The sequence below is a fragment of the Hemiscyllium ocellatum genome, chromosome 13 (genome assembly GCF_020745735.1).
Source record: "Hemiscyllium ocellatum isolate sHemOce1 chromosome 13, sHemOce1.pat.X.cur, whole genome shotgun sequence".
NCBI classification, from domain to species: domain Eukaryota; kingdom Metazoa; phylum Chordata; class Chondrichthyes; order Orectolobiformes; family Hemiscylliidae; genus Hemiscyllium; species Hemiscyllium ocellatum.
Genome location: NC_083413.1, coordinates 7486956 through 7505072, shown reverse-complemented (window position 1 = coordinate 7505072; position 18117 = coordinate 7486956). Strand labels below are relative to the sequence as shown.

The 18117-nt window shown below is 47.7% G+C and overlaps 1 protein-coding gene across 1 annotated transcript in view; it reads left to right on the top strand.

Moving 5' to 3' along the window:
* The first annotated feature begins 4947 nt into the window (after positions 1 to 4947).
* Positions 4948 to 18117, top strand: part of LOC132821767 (sodium/hydrogen exchanger 9-like) — a 488707-nt gene continuing 475537 nt past the window's right edge. Inside the window, exon 1 of the mRNA XM_060834524.1 lies at positions 4948 to 5172. Within this exon, the coding sequence (XP_060690507.1) occupies positions 5001 to 5172 (172 nt within the window). The 5' untranslated portion in view covers positions 4948 to 5000. The remainder of the gene's footprint in view (positions 5173 to 18117) is intronic.

Genomic DNA, 18117 nt, shown 5'->3' with positions numbered 1-18117 from the left:
AGAATCAATGTTTTGGGCATGAGCCCTTCTTCAGGAATGAGGAACGATATCATTAGCCTTCTTTAGAATGGAGAGTTTAGCAGAAGAGTCATTGACCCAAACCAATAGTTCTGTTTCTCTGTCTCTCTCTGCATATGTCAGGAGACCCATTAAGTTTTCCCAGCAATTTCTGCTTGTGTTTCCAATTTCTAGCTTCGAGTCCTTTAATTGTTTGTGACGTTGGCCTGTTTTGCCTTTTTCCTCTGGAAGAGCTGGCAATTAAAGGAGGAGAGAGAGAGAGTGAGAGAAGACAGAGAGGGTTAGGGAGGAAACTGTTAAATTTAAGGCCAAGGCCTTTCGTGCTTTTTGGATTCAAAGAACATTTCTCACTTGATTGATTATTCATCCAATTCCCTCTCCCAGCTGAGTTATAATATTATATCATTCCCTTAATATGACAATTTTGCATGCAAAGTGTGTTTCACATTTAATTACAGAGTTCAGTGACTATGTTGGTATTGGGTATGCCCATTCTTACTGCTGAATCCACCTATACCCTTCTTCAAGAAGCCAGCCAGCTGGACTGCTGAAAAGTTCCTCAGTTCATGGATTCATCAGATTTAGGAGCAGAATTACTCCATTCCACCCAGCGAGCCTGTTCTGCCATTCAATCATGGCTGATATGCTCCTGATGTTCGAAACGTCAATTCTCCTGTTCCTCAGATGCTGCCTGACTGGCTGTGCTTTTCCAGCACTCCTCCTGATATTCTCCTCCCCATCGTTTTCCTGCCTTTTCCCGAGAACCCTTTCACCCATTAATGCACTGCCTCAGCAACACAAAGTCTGCTTTTTAATTCATTTAGGGCTGTATTCCTTTTCTGAATATGCACTGGCATACGGAGGCAGTGATATCTCCAAGGATATTTTGAAGTGACATGCCCCCAGAATAATCAATAACTAAAGAAATCATATTAAGACAGTGGTTACTCTGCACTCTTGCCTCCTCACTACATTTTTGCGTCCCTGTAGGAATTCTCTCCAGATTCAAGTTGGAGAACCATTGGCTGAGACAACTTGAGGCTTGGGTGCCAATAGTGGCATGATTAAACACGCAGAAGAGGCTCACATTTGAGGAGGTAGGGACGTAAAGAGACAGAGGAGGGTAAGACCATGGAGAGACTTGAAAACAAGCACCAAGAACCCTGAGGGGTTGGTGCATCAGTAAGATGCAACTCAAAAGGTACAAGATTCAGGAGGTTGGAGGATGGAGAACTGGTCAAAGGAACTTGGAATAGTCGGATTCAGAGAGAACAGAGACCTAGCTTAGGGTTTCAGTAGGAGGTGACCTGAACCAATGTGTGGAGTTGGGTGATCTTACACATGCCAAAATAGACATTCTTAGTGATCAAATAAATAACTGGTCACAATCATGTTCCGGGTCAAAAACAGCACCAAGTTTGCAAATGGACTGGTTAAGCTGTGAATGACTGGCAGAGAGAGGGATCAAATCAATGGTTAGAAAGCAGCAGTAGGCCATTCAGCCCTTTGAGTCAAGATTAGAGTGGTGCTGGAAAAGCACAGCAGATCAGGCTGCATCCAAGGAGCAAGAAAATCGACATTTCAGGCAAAAGACAATGATGGACTTTTGCCTGAAACATCGATTTTCCTGCTCCTCAGATGCTGCCTGATCTGCTGTGCTTTTCCAGCACCGCTCTAATCTTGACTCTAATCTCCAGCAGCTGCAGTGCTCACTTTCACCATTCAGCCCTTTGAGCCTGCCCAGCGTTCTTCCTGATCCTGGTTGATGATCCAACTCAGTTCCCTGTTCCCACTTTCTCCCCAAACCCTTTGATTCCTTTAGCCCCAAGAATTGCATCTAACTCCTTCTTTAAAACATTCAATGTTTTGTCAGAGAATTGCACATGCTCCCCACTTTCTGAGTGAAGAAATTTCTCCTCATCTGAATCCAAAACGTTCTAACCCTGTATCCTTACACCGGGAGCCCCAGTGTTGGATTTCTTAGTCATCAAGAACATCCTTCTTGTGTTTAACCTGCAAAATCCTATTTGAATTTTACAAGTCTCTGGGAGATTCCTCCTCGTTCTCCCTCCAGAGCCAGACTATCCTTCCTCAGGAAGGACACCAGAACTGTGGACAAAGGCCAGATGCAACCAGTGAAAGGAGCCTTGGAGGAGGATTATAGGTGAAAATGTGTTGCTGGAAAAGTGCAGCAGGTCAGGCAGCATCCAAGGAGCAGGAGAATCGACGTTTCGGGCATGAGCCCTTCTTCAGGAATGAGGAAAGTGTGCCAAGCAGGCTAAGATAAAAGGTAGGGAGGAGGGACTTGGGGAGGGGCGTTGGAAATGCGATAGGTGGAAGGAGGTTAAGGTGAGGGTGATAGGCCAGAGTGGGGGTGGGGGCAGAGAGGTCAGGAAGAAGATTGCAGGTTAGGATTGCAGAAGATGATCGCCAGACCATAGCAACACGACAGCTGGAGGAAGAGCACCTCATCATCTGCCTAGGAACCCTCCAACCACAAGGGATGAACTCAGATTGCTCCAGTTTCCTCATTTCCCCTCCCCCCCACCTTGTCTCAGTCCCAACCCTCGAACTCAGCACCGCCCTCCTAACCTGCAATCCTCTTCCTGACCTCTCCGCCCCCACCCCACTCCGGCCTATCACCCTCACCTTGACCTCCTTCCACCTATCGCATTTCCAACGCCCCTCCCCCAAGTCCCTCCTCCCTACCTTTTATCTTAGCCTGCTGGACACACTTTCCTCATTCCTGAAGAAGGGCTCATGCCCGAAACAGCGATTCTCCTGCTCCTTGGATGCTGCCTGACCTGCTGCGCTTTTCCAGCAACACATTTTCAGCTCTTATCTGCAGTCCTCACTTTCTCCTAGGAGGATTATAGGACCAGCCATATGAAGGATGAGGGGGAAAATTCACTTTTGTCAGAGTCTCACAGGGTGCCAATTTTTTAACTTAATTTAGGTTGTTGCAGTGCTGTGGCAGGGAGAGAATTTGAACACAGAAGTTTGGGAAAGCTAGGCACAAATGTGGGCGGCACGGTGGCACAGTGGTTAGCACTGCTGCCTCACAGCGCCTGAGACCCGGGTTCATTTCCCGCCTCAGGCGACTGACTGTGTGGAGTTTGCACGTTCTCCCCGTGTCTGCGTGGGTTTCCTCTGGGTGCTCCGGTTTCCTCCCACAGTCCAAAGATGTGCGGGTTAGGTGAATTGGCCATGTTAAATTGCCCGTAGTGTTAGGTAAGGGGTAAATGTAGGGGTATGGGTGGGTTGCGCTTCGGCGGGTCGGTGTGGACTTGTTGGGCCGAAAGGCCTGCTTCCACACTGTAAGTAATCTAATCTAAAAAAATTTGGTACTGTTCAAAGCTTCTCAAGATACATCAAGGAGAAAGCCTCGACCCCAACATTTATTTTATTTAAAGGCAAGTGTAAGGCATTGTGTTCCTAGATGTGTTTGGATCAGCTTTAGGCAAAACATACTTGATTCCGACAACCCAGTTAAAACGTTAGCCAAACAAAATTGACATGATTTTAATTCTATTGAAGATTTAAAACAAAATATTATTTAGTTACTATTCATCAACTGTTCCAATATAGTGAAACCTTGGCCAAGGTAAATCCAGCAATTCAGCAGATTTTCATCACTTGCTATCTCCTCCAGTCCAGGAGAAGGAACACTGACAGTAGGAATTTAGCAGCAGCAGTGAGAGAGCTATATCCAGCAGCTTCAGTTCCAAAACACCAGCTTCAACAACTGAAAGCAGAAACTTAAACCCTGGATCTGTGTAAAGCCTGACTCACCCCCACTTGTGCGTCTTTTATCTAACTTTTTAAAAAAAGCTATTTACTCTGTCTTCCATGGAGAAGAGATCTCAGCACCAGGTTTACAACAGCTTTCTTCAAGAGAACCAGGACCGATCACACAACATCAGGTTATAGTCCAACAGGTTTATTTGGAAGCACTGCTTCTTCATCAGGTGGTGATGAAGGAGCAGCACTCCAAAAGCTAGTGCTTCCAAATAAACCTATTGGACTATAACCTGGTGTTGTGTGATTTGTAACTTCGTCCACCCCCGTTCCTCCAACTCTTAAAGGCACACACTCTCACAGTATTCATAGTATCTTTGTGGGGTTTGTAAAGGAAAATTTGAAATGAAGTGGTTATTTGAATTGAGTTCAGGATTGAGTAATTGAAAGAAGGGGGAGATAACTGCCAATTTGAACTGTGGAATAAATGTTAGTTACAGAAACACAGAGACTAATCGGGAAAGTGTACTGTGTACCGGTTAGTTGTTCAAGACTGGATGCAATGAGGTGAAAGAGAAACTGAAGAGGATAGGGTTAGGATAGTGGCTGGGTATTCTTGTCAACCCTTGCTAAGAGGTTTCAGAATAAGGGCTGTGGCATGAGGAGTGAATGTAGATAGTTCCCTAAAGTAACTGTTGAGGGATATTATTCAGGAGCAAGTGGGATTTGAGCTTCGGTCTCTTGGTTTAAAGGTGAAGGCACTACCACAGTTTGCCAACCGGGCTGGTCAAACAATTGACAGAAAGAGTGAGGGGGTGGGGTGGAGGAGGGGAGAGATGAAATCAACGGTTAGGAACCTGAGCTTGTGAGATATCGTCAGAGTAAGACTGCATTTCTCAGCGTCTGCAACCCACTAACTTTCAGAAAAATGCGTGTAAATCTGCAGAATGTGTTTCACTTTGATGCATTAAGGAAAAAGAAAAGACGTGGGGCGGGAAGGGGGGGGTAACTTTAATTGGTTCCTGCTTCAGCTGTGAGCTCAGCTGGAGAGTGATACATTGAGGTGGGGTGCGCGCGGGGCAGTGTGGGAAATGTAGTCCAGCCGGCGCGCGGTTGGCTGGGGAGGCGGAGACTGGAACTACAGGTCCCAGAGGGCAGCGCGTCCCGCGAGAGGGGGACTCCTGACAGCTGCCAGTGTATCTAACGGAGCGGAATCCTCGGGCTGGCTCTGTCCTTCTGCAAACATGTCCAGCCCGAAGAACAAACCGGGCCGGAACCCTGCAGAGAGTCACCGGCAAGAGTCCGCGCAGCTGCTGATCTTCAACTTCTTGCTGATCCTCACCCTGTTGACAATTTGGCTTTTTAAACACCGGAGAGTGCGCTTTCTGCATGAGACTGGCGGGGCTATGTTTTACGGTGAGACACACACACACACACATAGAGCAAAGTATAACTTCTTCTGTTGAACATTAGCAAAGCGAAAGGCAAACCCGCGCGTTGGGGGACGGCGAAAGTAGCAGTCAGTGTTTTGAAATGTGAAATTGGATCCCTTCCCCACGCAGCAGCATTAGTTTCCAACAGGAACCCCAGCTGACAACAACAACAAAATAACACAAGGCGTTCTTTCTGTCAGTGCTGGGTTTGGAATAAATGTCAGAATCCGTTGCAAGGGCTGAGCTCTGTGCTTGCACTGAGCTGCTGGAGTGCTCAGGTGTCTCTGTCTTTCCCAACAAACAGCCTCTGGTGCTGCTCCAGACTTTGACAATTACTATCCCACTTAACCGTTAGGGAATAACAGACTTAAACTCCCAAATCCACCTCTCTGCATCAAGGGACGTGGGACCCACAGACCCACTGTAAAAGCGTCTCTTAGAGCTTCGGAATAGGGGAACTTTCTCTGGATGCCGGAAAACTGAGACCAGCGCAGAGAAACTCGGCAGGTATGGCAGCGTCCGTGGAGAGAGAAACAGCTCAATTTTGAGGAAGAGTAATATTGGACTCTAGACATGAACTGTTTCTCCCTCCATAGGCGCTGTCAGACTTGCTGAGTTTTTCCAGCATTCTGCATTTGTTTCTGAAAGTTTGACGGCAGGCTGAATAAGGGAGAAGGTTTTTTTTCCCTAAAAAAACCGAAGCTTTATATCGGTTGGGATGACATGAGGAGTGCAGGCAGAACACAGTAGAGTTGGGGCATTACAACTGCCTGGTACAGTGTTTTCCAGCTGTGCCAATGATACATGGCATCACTCTTTGACTTTAACTCCCCAAATTATTTGGGGATTTCATCCAGGGCCCTTTGCTGCATAGTCCTATAGCTTTTGGGGTTGGCGGGGAACCCAGAAAGAACTGCAAATCGGAAACAAAATCAGAAATTGCTGGAAAAGCTCAGCACATCTGGCAGCATCTCAGAGCCATAGCACGGAAACAGACCCTTTGGTCCAACTCGTCCATGCCGACAAGATAGTCTAACCAAACCTAGTTCCGTATCCCTCTAAAACCTTCCAATTAGAATCCCTACAGTGTGGAAACTGGCCCTTCAGCCCAAAATGTCCATGGCAATCCTCCGAAGAGTAACCCACCCAGACCTCTCCCCAAACCTATTACTTTACATTTAATTAATGCACCTCACCTACATATCCATGAACGCTATTGGCAATTTAGCATGGCCAATTCACTCTAACTACACATTTTTGCACTTTGGGAGGAAACTGGAGCATTCGGAGGAAACCCACGCAGACACTGAGAGAATGTGCAAACTCCACCCAGACAGCTGCCTGAGGCTGGAATCAAACCCAGGTCCCTGGTGCTGTGGGGCAGCAGTGCTAACCACAGAGCCACTGTGCCACCCTATTCATATTGCCATCCAGAAGCCTTTTAAATGTTGTAATTGTACCAGCCTCCTCCAATTAGGGCAGTACGGTGGCTCAGTGGTCAGCACTGCTGCCTCACAGCGTCAGGGACCGGGTTTGATTCTAGCCTTGGGTCACTATATGGAGTTTTCACATTGTCCCTGTGTCTGCGAGGGTTTCCTCCCACAGTCCAGAGATGTGCCGGTCAGGTGAATTGGCCATGCTAAATTGCTTATAGTGATAGGTGCATTAGTCAGCAGGAAATAGGTCTGGGTAAGCTACTCTTCGGAGGGTCGGTGTGGACATGTGTCAAATGGTCTGTTTCCACACTGTAGGGAATCTAATCTAACCTTCCTCTGGCAGCTCACTCCATACTTGTACTACCCTCTGTGTGAAATATTTGCCCCTTACGTCTCTTTTAACTGTTTATGCTCTCACCCTAAACCTATGCCCCTGAGATTCTGGAATCCCCATCCCAGGGAAAAGACCTTGACTATTTATCTTATCCATGCCCCTCGTGATTTTTTGGAGAGAAATCGGAGTTCATGTTTCAGGTTGGGTGACCCTCCTTCAGAATGGATCCTGTGGGCTTTGAACCCCAGGTGTGGAGGGGCTGGTGTCGTACTGGGATGGACAAAGTCAGAAGTCGCATGGCACCAGGTTATATTTGAAATCAGAAGCTTTCAGAACACTGCTCCTTCGTTCGATAGTGAAATCATTTGACCGGATGAAGGAGCAGTGTTCTGAAAGCTTGTGATTTAAATAAACATGTTGGACAATAACTTGGTGTCATTTGAATCCTTGTTTGAACTCCAGCAAAAGTGTTAACTGGGGAAGGGACTGATATGCTTGACTGTGGGGATCACCATGTTGGCAGGTTCAGGAATGTCACACTGTGGGATCTGCCCAAATGTCACTGCTCTTTAATAACCTGCTCAATGGCACCATTCCCTACCTACCTCTTGGACTGATGCCGGATTAGAGTGGTGCTGGAAAAGCACAGCAGGTCATGCAGCATCCGAGGAGCAGGAGAACTGACACTTTGAGCGGGGGCCTTCATCAAGAATGAGGCTGGGAGCCCTGGGGGTGGGGGGCAGAGAGAAAAGTGGGAGGGGTGGGGTTGGGGAGAAGGTAGCTGAGAGTGCATGAGGTGGATGGAGATGGAGGTTAAAGGTGATAGGTCGGAGAGGAGGGTGGAGCAGATAGGTGGGAAGGAAGATTGGCAGGTAGGACAGCTCATGAGGATATTGCTGAGCTGGAAGGTTGGAACTGGGGTAAGGTGGGGTGGGGGGGAGGGGAAGGGAAATGAGGAGACCAGTCCCTGCATGACGCAGGGATTCATCTGAAAAAAAAAACCTCCACTGAGTCAGTCCATTTCACATGGATTTGAAGACAGCCTTTGATGCAATGCCAGACAAGAGACTTTTGAGGCAAGTCAGATTCAGGTGTAAAAGGGACAATGTGGATATACATTGGTCAAGAGATAGGAGACAGAGAAATGGACATTGGTTACTTCTCAGGCTGGAGGAAGGATTATCATGAAGATCCTTAGGGGTCAGTGTTGGGACCGTTGCTTTTCCTGATATGGATTAATAATCTGGATCTTGGTGTGCAGGAGAAAATCGCAAAGTTTGCAGGTGACACTAGATTTGAAGGAATTGTAAGCAGTGAAGAGAACAGTGTGGAACTCCGAAAGGCTATAGACAAGTTGATGAAGTTGGTAAATAGGTGACAGATGATAAGCATGAAATGTCCGGGGATACATCTTCATCTGAAGAATGTTGTTAGACAACGTTTTTGAAAAGGGGCCTGGATGTATAAGTGTATTGAAAGTGATGGGATAGGTCGAGAGAACACCGTGTGCACAGCTTTATGATTAGGAGCAGAATTCAAAATGAAAGAGGTGATGTTGACCTTGTAGAGAGTAGAAAGTGTGGTGCTGGAAAAGCGCGGGTCAGACAGCATCCGAGGAGCAGGAGAATCGACGTTTTGGGCCAAAGCCCTTCACCAGGAATTGTCGATTCTCCTGCTCCTTGGATGCTGTCTGACCTGCGCTTTTCCAGCACCACACTCTTGACTCTTATCTCCAGCCTTCACTTTCTCCTATTTGACCTAGTAGAGACACTTGTTAGACCTCAACTGGAGTATTGCATACAGCTATGGGCGCCACATGATAGGAAAGATGCAAATGCTCTGGAGAGAGTGCAATACCAATTTAGAAATAAGGAACTTCAGTGAGAAGAGACTGAAGAAGTTGGGATTGTTCTCCTGGGAGAGAATTAACTGACAGGAGATCTGATAAACACTGTCAAAACTGAGTGGGCTGGACAGAATCGATGGGAAAAATTGCTGTCCTTGAAAGGGAACAGGAAGAGCAGGGCAAATGTTTGAACTGATTTGCAAAAGAAGCTCAGTGTAATGGGGAGAAACATTTTCACCCAGCGAGTGGTTGAGGGCTGGAATGCATTGCCTGGCAAAGTGGTGTCAATTGAGGCATTGGATGGTGATTTTGGATAGGAATTTTGCGCAGAGAGATGAAAAAGAAGGAAGGAGGTTGGCACTTGGAAATAATGTTCAATGACGAGCCAGTGCAGACATGAGGACTGAATTCCTTCCTTGTGGGTCGAAACCATTCTGTGATTGATGTCCTACCCAAGTGCTGACTGTTTGCAGCTCAGCTCTTTTCCTTGAATGTTGATCTCTAAGCTGGGAATATCATAGCATCCCTACAATGTGGAAGTAGGCCGTTCAGCCTATCGAGTCCACACTGACCTGCCGAAGAGCACCCTACCCAGACCCACCCCATCCCTATAACCCTGCATCTCCCATGGCCAATCTACCTAACCTGCACATCTTTGGACTGTGCGAGGAAACTCTCTCAGATGCAAAGGGAATGTCTGTGTGGAGTTTGCACAGTCCCCCAAGGTTGGAATCAAACCTGGATTCCTGGTGCTGTGAGGCATCCGTACTAACCACTGTGCTGCCCCGTAGATGATTTTGTGTATAAATTGGGGGTCGAGGATGAAGCACTGTTTTGTGAACTGCAGGATGTTTAAAGGCGGAGTGCTTGAGTTGGAGGAAGCCTGCCTTTGTTGAGCTAATAGATGGAAAATGTTGTTGTACTTCTGAAAACTTGACCACAGATTATTCAAATATCTGCTCGCAAATTATGTGGCTTTCTGTCATTGGGTGCTTCACACAGTTCCCAGTCTTAAACAACTGCCCCATTACATGAGAGTTGCAGAAGCAGTCCTCTCAATGTGTTCCAACTTTGAACACTGCTGAAGGTCAACCTCCTGGGACCTGGACAACAATAAACTTGACCAGTCTGTCCATGTTGAAACCAGGAGGAGCAGAGGGCATACTTCGGTGCAAGGGGTGGCCCATTCCTGTCAGAAATGAGGAGGGATTTCTTCTAAGAGTATCAAATCTGGGGAATCCTTTACCAAGAGGGCTATAGAGGCTGGATTGTACTTTAAGAGATTTTTAATCAATAAGGGAGTAAGGGTTACAGGGGAAAGACAGGCAAGCGGATCAGAGGATTGTCAGATTAACAATGATCTCTATGGTGGAGAAGACATGATGGGCTGAATGGCCTCCTGCTCCTACATCATCTGGATCTTCATAACTTTCCTTTGCTTTATCAGGTGTTTACTTCACCTGTTAAAGCCTCGCCATCATCTAAGAAGCAACAGGCCTTTCACAAAAGTAACTGTGATTTTTAAGTGAATATTGCTTTGAGTTCTAATGTTTCTTCCCTTTTAAGCGTGTGAGATATTGTATTTTAAAATATGGGACTGTAATAATCATTTTTATTTTACTTTGTACCTCACCAAAAGCTCGCTGTTGGATTTATTTTGTCAGTGCATTCAGGGTAAGAGAACTCATAACTTCTATATGCCAGCATACTGTTCACAGGCAATACAAAGGACAATATTCTGTCTGTAACAGTGGACAAAGACTCTTGTGGAGAGATTTGGCAGAAGTAGCTTACCACTAACATATAGTCAAATGATGTTTTGGAATGCAGCAGCAGTGACACAGTAACCTAGTCAGCTGCCAATCAAATTGAACTATTCACATCGAGCAAAGCAAAAAAATTAGAAGTATTTGGTTTATCTGGTTTTTAAAAATTTTCAGTTTATTAAATAAATGTAGTTAAGTAAATAATTACAAAAAAGACTGCAATGAAGGAAAAACATTTTTTAAAATGTGAATTTATTCTTTTATCACTGAGAAATTTGGTTCACTATTACAGAACCAGTTTTCCCAGGATTATTAGGCCTGGTTAGCACTAATTCTGCAGTTAGTACCTTTTTTAAAAACAAAATTAGTTAGACTTCATTCAGCAGGTTTAATAATTTCTCAAAAACCTTTACAGCAAACAATTTTTGGTGTGGAGGTGTTCAACAAAATGCAAATGAAAGAGAGGCCGCAGGTTGTGAGGAACATCAATGGTGCAATTGATGTAGACTTCAGGTTCCTGAGTTATTCTGCACATCAGTGGGCTCCCCAAGTTGCTGTCCATCTCTTTGGAGAAATGAATGTTAATGCTGACTGTTGAGCTGTTGATATTGCAGCAATCTTTAGTTCATTAATAACGGCCCTTCCCTCAAGATGTTTAGCTCCTTTCTCTGACTACACAAATTAAACATTTAGGCTTTGAACTGCACCGTGTTTGGGACAGGAAGTAGATAATGGTGATAGTAGGTTTACTCATTTATTCTCAAAAATTTCTTCAGTAGTCGCACAACACCAGGTTATCGTCCAAAAGGTTTATTTGAAATCACAAGCTTTCAGAGCACTGCTCCTTCATCAAAACTCGTGATTTGAAATAAACGTTCTGGACCGTAACCTGGTGGTGTATGGCTTGCAGAGTCATAGAGCACAGACACAGACCCTTTGGTCCAACAGTCCATGCTGAACACAATCCCAAACTAAACTAGTCCCACCTGCCAGCTCCAGGCCCATATCCCTCCAAACCTTTCCGATTCATTTATCCATCCAAATGTCTCTTAAACATTGTAACTGTTCCCACTTCCTCAGGAGGTTCGTTCTGCATTCTAACCACCCTCTGGGTTAAAATAAAACTGTGCTTCTCATGTCTTCTTTTTAAATCTCACTCATCTCACCTTTAAAAATGTGTCCCCCAAGTCTCAAAATTCCTCATTTTGGGGAAAAGACAACTACCATGAACTCTATCGATACCCCTGTTGATTTTATAAATGTTATATAAGGTCATCTCTCAACTTCCTCCGCTCCAGTGAAAAAAGTCCCAACCTATTCAGCCTTTCTTTGTAATTTTAAACCTTCCTGGATTTGTCCACCCCAGTCCAACACCAGCACCTCCACGTCATAAAATATTTATGGAAAAGGCCACTTGGGAACAGTGGTATGAGCCTGACATCGAAGCCGGCCATCCTAAGAAAGGAAGCCCTGTACCGCAGTATAAATCCTGGGATGAGCTTTCACACTAACCCTTTTGAATTAAACAACACGAATGACTTCCTTCTCCTACAACTTTCTTTCACGTGCCAGGCTGAGCTGTCTTGAGCAAAAACCGAAATTACTGCAAAAAACTCAGCCGGTCTGGCATCACCTGTGGAGAGAAAGCGGAGTTAATGTTTTCGGTGCAGTGACCCTACCTCAGAACTGATGGTAGCTCGGAACAAGTTATTTTTTGGTGCAGAGGATAGGGTGTGAGGGAGGAGATAGAACCCAAACAGAGAGAAGAACAGTTGGACAAGTGTGGGAGCGAATAACTATCAGGTAGGTAAAAACAATGACTGCAGATGCTGGAAACCAGATTCTGGATCAGTGGTGCTGGAAGAGCACAGCAGTTCAGGCAGCATCCACGGAGCAGTGAAATCGATGTTTCGGGCAAAAGCCCTTCATCAGGAATAAAGGCAGAGACCCTGAAGCGTGGAGAGATAAGCTAGGGGAGGGTGGGGGTGGGGAGAAAGTAGCATGGAGTACAATAGGTGAGTGGGGGAGGGGATGAAGGTGATAGGTCAGGGAGGAGAGGGTGGAGTGGATAGGTGGAAAAGATGATAGGCAGGTAGGATAGATCATGGGGACAGTGCTGAGCTGGAAGTTTGGAACTAGGGTGAGGTGGGGGAAGGGGAAATGAGGAAACTGTTGAAGTCCACATTGATGCCCTGGGGTTGAAGTGTTCCAAGGCGGAAGATGAGGCGTTCTTCCTCCAGGCGTCTGGTGGTGAGGGAGCGGCGGTGAAGGAGGCCCAGGACCTCCATGTCCTTGGCAGAGTGGGAGGGGGGGGGTTGAAATGTTGGGCCACAGGGCGGTGTGGTTGATTGGTGCATGTGTCCCGGAGATGTTCCCTAAAGCGCTCTGCTAGGAGGCGCCCAGTCTCACCAATGTAGAGGAGACTGCATCGGGAGCAACGGATACAATAAATGATATTAGTGGATGTGCAGGTAAAACTTTGGATGTGGAAGGCTCCTTTAGGGCCTTGGATAGAGGTGAGGGAGGAGGTGTGGGCGTAGGTTTTGCAGTTCCTGCAGTGGCAGGGGAGGGTGCCAGGATGGGTTGGAGGGGGGCGTGGACCTGGCCAGGTTGTCACGGAGTGAATGGTGTTTGCGGAAGGCGGAAAGGGGTGGGGAGGGAAATATATCCCTGGTGGTGGGGTCTTTTTGGAGGTGGCGGAAATGTCGGCAGATGGTTTCGTTTATGTGAAGGTTTGTAGGGTGGAAGGTGAGCACCAGGGGCGTTCTGTCCTTGTTACGGTTGGAGGGGTGGGGTCTGAGGGCGGAGGTGCGGAATGTGGACGAGATGCGTTGGAGGGCACCTTTAACCACGTGGGAAGGGAAATTGCGGTCTCTAAAGAAGGAGGCCATCTGGTGTGTTCTGTGGTGGAACTGGTCCTCCTGGGAGCAGATACGGCAGAGGCAGAGGAATTGGGAATACGGGATGGCATTTTTTGCAAGAGGTAGGGTGGGAAGAGGTGTAATCCAGGTAGCTGTGGGAGTCGGTGGGTTTGTAAAAAATGTCAGTGTCAAGTCGGTCGTCATTAATGGAGATGGAGGTCCAGGAAGGGGAGGGAGGTGTCAGAGATGGTCCAGGTAAATTTAAGGTCAGGGTGGAATGTGTTGGTGAAGTTGATGAATTGCTCAACCTCCTTGCGGGAGCACGAGGTGACGCCAATGCAGTCATCAATGTAGCGGAGGAAGAGGTGGGGAGTGGTGCCGATGTCATTACGGAAGATCGACTGTTCTACGTAGCCAACAAAGAGACAGGCATAGCTGGGGCCCATACGTGTGCCCATGGCTACCCCTTTGGTCTGGAGGAAGTGGGAGGATTCGAAGGAGAAATTGTTAAACGAATTCGTTTCAGCCAAACGAATGAGAGTATCGGTGGAAGGGTACTGTTGGGGATGTCGGGAGAGGAAAAAACTGAGGGCTTGGAGGTCCTGGTCATGGCGGATGGAGGTGTAGAGGGATTGGATATCCATGGTGACGATGAGGCATTGGGGGCCGGGGAAACGGAAGTCTTGGAGGAGGTGGAGGCGTGGGTGGTGTCTCGAACGTATGTGGGGATTTCCTGGACTAGGGGGAATAGGACAGTTTCGAGGTAGGTAGAGATGAGTTCAGTGGGGCAGGAGCATGCTGAGACAATGGGTCGGCCGGGGTGGTCAGGCATGTGGATCTTGGGAAGGAGGTAGAACCGGGCAGTGCGGGGTTCCCGGACAATGAGGTTGGAAGCTGTGGGTGGGAGATCTCCTGAGGTGATTCGGTTCTGTATGGTCTGGGAGATGATGGTTTGGTGATGGGGGGGTGGGGTCATGGTCGAGGGGGCAGTAGGAAGAGGTGTCCTCGAGTTGGCATTTGGCTTCAGCGGTGTAAAGGTTAGTGTGCCAGACTACCACCGTACCCCCTTTATCTGCTGGCTTAATGATGAGGTTAGGACTGGAGCAGAAGGATTGGAGGGCTGCGCATTGTGAGGGTGAGAGGTTGGAGTGGGCGAGGGGGGTAGACAGGTTGAGGTGGTTAATGTCCCGGCGGCAGTTAGAAATGAAGAGGTCGAGGGCAAGTGATAAGCCAGCGCGGGGTGTCCAGGTGGATGCAGTGTGTTGGAGGTGGGCGGGAACCCTGATTGTGAAAGTAAGCTCGGAGGCGGAGGCGACGGAAGAATTGTTCTACATCACGGCGTGTATTAAATTCATTGATGCGTGGACGGAGGGGGATGAAGGTGAGTCCTTTGGTGAGGACTGATCATTCATCCTCAGTGAGGGGAAGGTCTGGAGGGATGGTGAAAACTCGGAAGGGCTGGGAGCTGGGATCTGATGTGGGTGTGGAGCTGGGAGTGGGGTCGGAGCCAGTAACTGGAGTGGGTGTGATAGTGGGGGGAATGGGGGTGGAGTCATGAGCAGGGGTGGTGTTCCCCTCAGGGTTTGGGTGGGGGGGAGCGGGGATGGTGACAGTGGGATCTGTGGGGGGGGGGGGTCAGTAGAATGCAGGTGAGTGGCGCTGGTGGGGGCAGATGTGGTGTCAGACACGGCAGTAGGGGTAGCTGAAGTCACTGAGCGTGTGACACCAGCGATGATGAGGGGCAGAAGTGATGTCACGTGTGATGCATGAGGAATTGTGAGGGGTGGAAAGTGGTTGTGGGAGTGGCCATGATGGGGCAGAAGTGACATAATCAATCAGCATGGGGGTGGTAGCTGCACCAACCGCATGGCTCATAGCGACCAAGTAGTTCCAGAGGCCAGGGGACTCTTCTGGAATGTTTGAGGAGCGCTGGTTATGGAGGTGGGTAGTTAAAAGTTTGTTGTACTTACAGTTTTTGATGTTTGAGATGGAGTTGAAATACTGTTTGTTGAGAGTATGAATTCTCCTGAGGATGTAGTACAGAGTGGGTCCTTTGCAATTCTGAGAGAGTGTGGCCCTCAGCTGAGGCAGGGCTGACTGTAGAGAGGTTAGGTGCCAACGCATTGCTGCGGGCGTGGAGCGGAGGATCTTGAAGGAAAACCGTTGCTGGTGTTTTTGAATCTGTAGTCTGTACTGTTTGTCCTGTTCGGGTCCGAACTCTGCTGATTTAAAGGTGGTCCGGAGTCCGTGTGGGATGAGTTGGTTACGGAGGCAGGCTCTGAGGAAGCAGGTGTGACTGTGGTAGCAAGTTTGTTTCAGGACATGGTTGAAGAGCTTCAGGGCATAGGAAATGACCTGGGAGTTGCAGTGGGAGAGGGACTCCCTGAGATTCTTGTAGAGAGAGGAGGAAAACTTCAAGGCAGGCATCCTTGCAAGAGGATTCGCAGTCGGGTTAAAATCAACGAGGTAAAAACAAGGACTGCAGATGCTGGAAACCAGATTCTGGATTCGTGGTGCTGAAAGAGCACAGCAGTTCAGGCAGCATCCAACGAGCAGCGAAATCGATGTTTCGGGCAAAAGCCCTTCATCAGGAATAAAGGCAGTGAGCCTGAAGCGTGGAGAGATAAGCTAGAGGAGGGTGGGGGTGGGGAGAAAGTAGCATAGAGTACAATAGGTGAGTGGGGGAGGGGATGAAGGTGATAGGTCGGGGTGGGGGGAGGGTGGAGTGGATAGGTGGAAAAGAATATACGCGGGTAGGACAAGTCATGGGGACAGTGCTGAGCTGGAAGTTTGGAACTAGGGTGAGGTGAGGGAAGGGGAAATGAGGAAACTGGTGAAGTCCACATTGATGCCCTGGGGTTGAGGTGTTCTGAGGCGGAAGATGAGGCGTTCTTCCTCCAGGCGTCTGGTGGTGAGGGAGCGGCGGTGAAGGAGGCCCAGGACCTCCATGTCCTCGGCAGAGTGGGAGGGGGTGTTGAAATGTTGGGCCACAGGGCGGTGTGGTTGATTGGTGCAGGTGTCCTGGAGATGTTCCCTAAAGCGCTCTGCTAGGAGGCGCCCAGTCTCCCCAATGTAGAGGAGACTGCATCGGGAGCAACAGATACAATAAATGATATTAGTGGATGTGCAGGTAAAACTTTGGATGTGGAAGGCTCCTTTTGGGCTTTGGATGGAGGGGAGGGAGGAGGTGTAGGTGCAGGTTTTGCAGTTCCTGCTGTGGTAGGGGGAGGTGCCAGGATGGGAGAGTGGGTTGTATGGGGGCGTGGACCTGATCAGGTGGATAACTATCAGCCTGGGAGAACGAGCGGCTGCTAACAGGGACTATTAGTGGCTAACAATGGGTTGTGTGTAATAGCAGACCATGTGGCCCGATTCCTGATGAAGAGCTTATGCTCAAAATGTTGACTCTCCTGCTTCTCGGATGCTGCCTGACCGACTGTGCTTTCCCAGTGCCACACTCTTTGACATGTGATAACAGAGCTTGGTGTGTGGGGATTGGGCTAAGGACATGGAGAAGATGCCTCAAGGCCTAAGTTAGAAAAGTCTTGAATCACAGAAATATTGCAATGCGGAAGGAGGCCGTTCAGCCCATTATATTTGCACTGGTTCCAATCTCCTGCCTTTTTCCCCAAATCCATGCACATTATTTCTATTCAAGTAACCATCTTGAATGCCCCAGTTGAACCATCCCCCACGACATTCCCAGGCCGTGTACTCCAGGCCCGAACTACTCGCTGAGTGAAACAAAACATTTCTCACGTTGCCCTTGCTTTATCTGCAGGTCACTTTAAATTGAAGCTCATTTGGGCTTTTTCCTTACAGATTGAGCGACATCTCGCTCTCTGTTCTATCCGGTACACTCATAAATTTGCAAACCTTGATAGAAACTCCTCTCAAACACCTTCTCTTCAAGAAGAGCAGTCCCAACCTCTTTAACCTGTTCTCATCACTGAAGACTCACATCGGACCATTCACTCTAAATCATTTCTGCGCATGCTCCAATGCATTCGTATCTTGAACTGAATTCTGTTCGGTTTATTGTCACATGTGCTCACGTGAGTACAGTGACAAGTTCACCAGTTGCCATGAGGTACAAAAGTACCTCATTGAGGGTGCGGTGCTGGAAAAGGACAGCGGGTCAGGCAGCGTCTGAGGAGCAGGAAAATCAACATTTTCCTGATGAAGGGCTTATGCCCGAAATGTCGATTCTCCTGCTCCTCGGATGCTGCCTGACCTGCTGTGCTTTTCCAGCACCACCCTCTCGACTCTGATCTCCAGCATCTGCAGTCCTCACTTTCTCTCTCAAAGGTACTTCATTACAGATTGTACAATTGAGATGCTTTCTTAATGCTTGTTGCTTCAGAACCTCACTACGCTGTTGTACTGCCTGGGAAGGGCTGGTCACATCAGAAATATGAGCCACTTAGGTAAACGCATAAAAGTATCATTATTCCTTGGCTCCTTCTAAACTCTCTCTTGATTTTTTTAAAAAAGGCTATCTGAATAGGAAGGGTTTAGAGGGATATAGGCCAAGCATTGGCAAATGGGAGTAGATAAGGTGGGAATATTTGCTCAGCTTGGACAAGTTAAACCGAAGGGTCTGTTTCCGTGCTGTACGTCTCTATGACTTTAAAAGAACTGCATAGAATAGAATTCATTATTATGATTTTAAAAAAAACATTGAA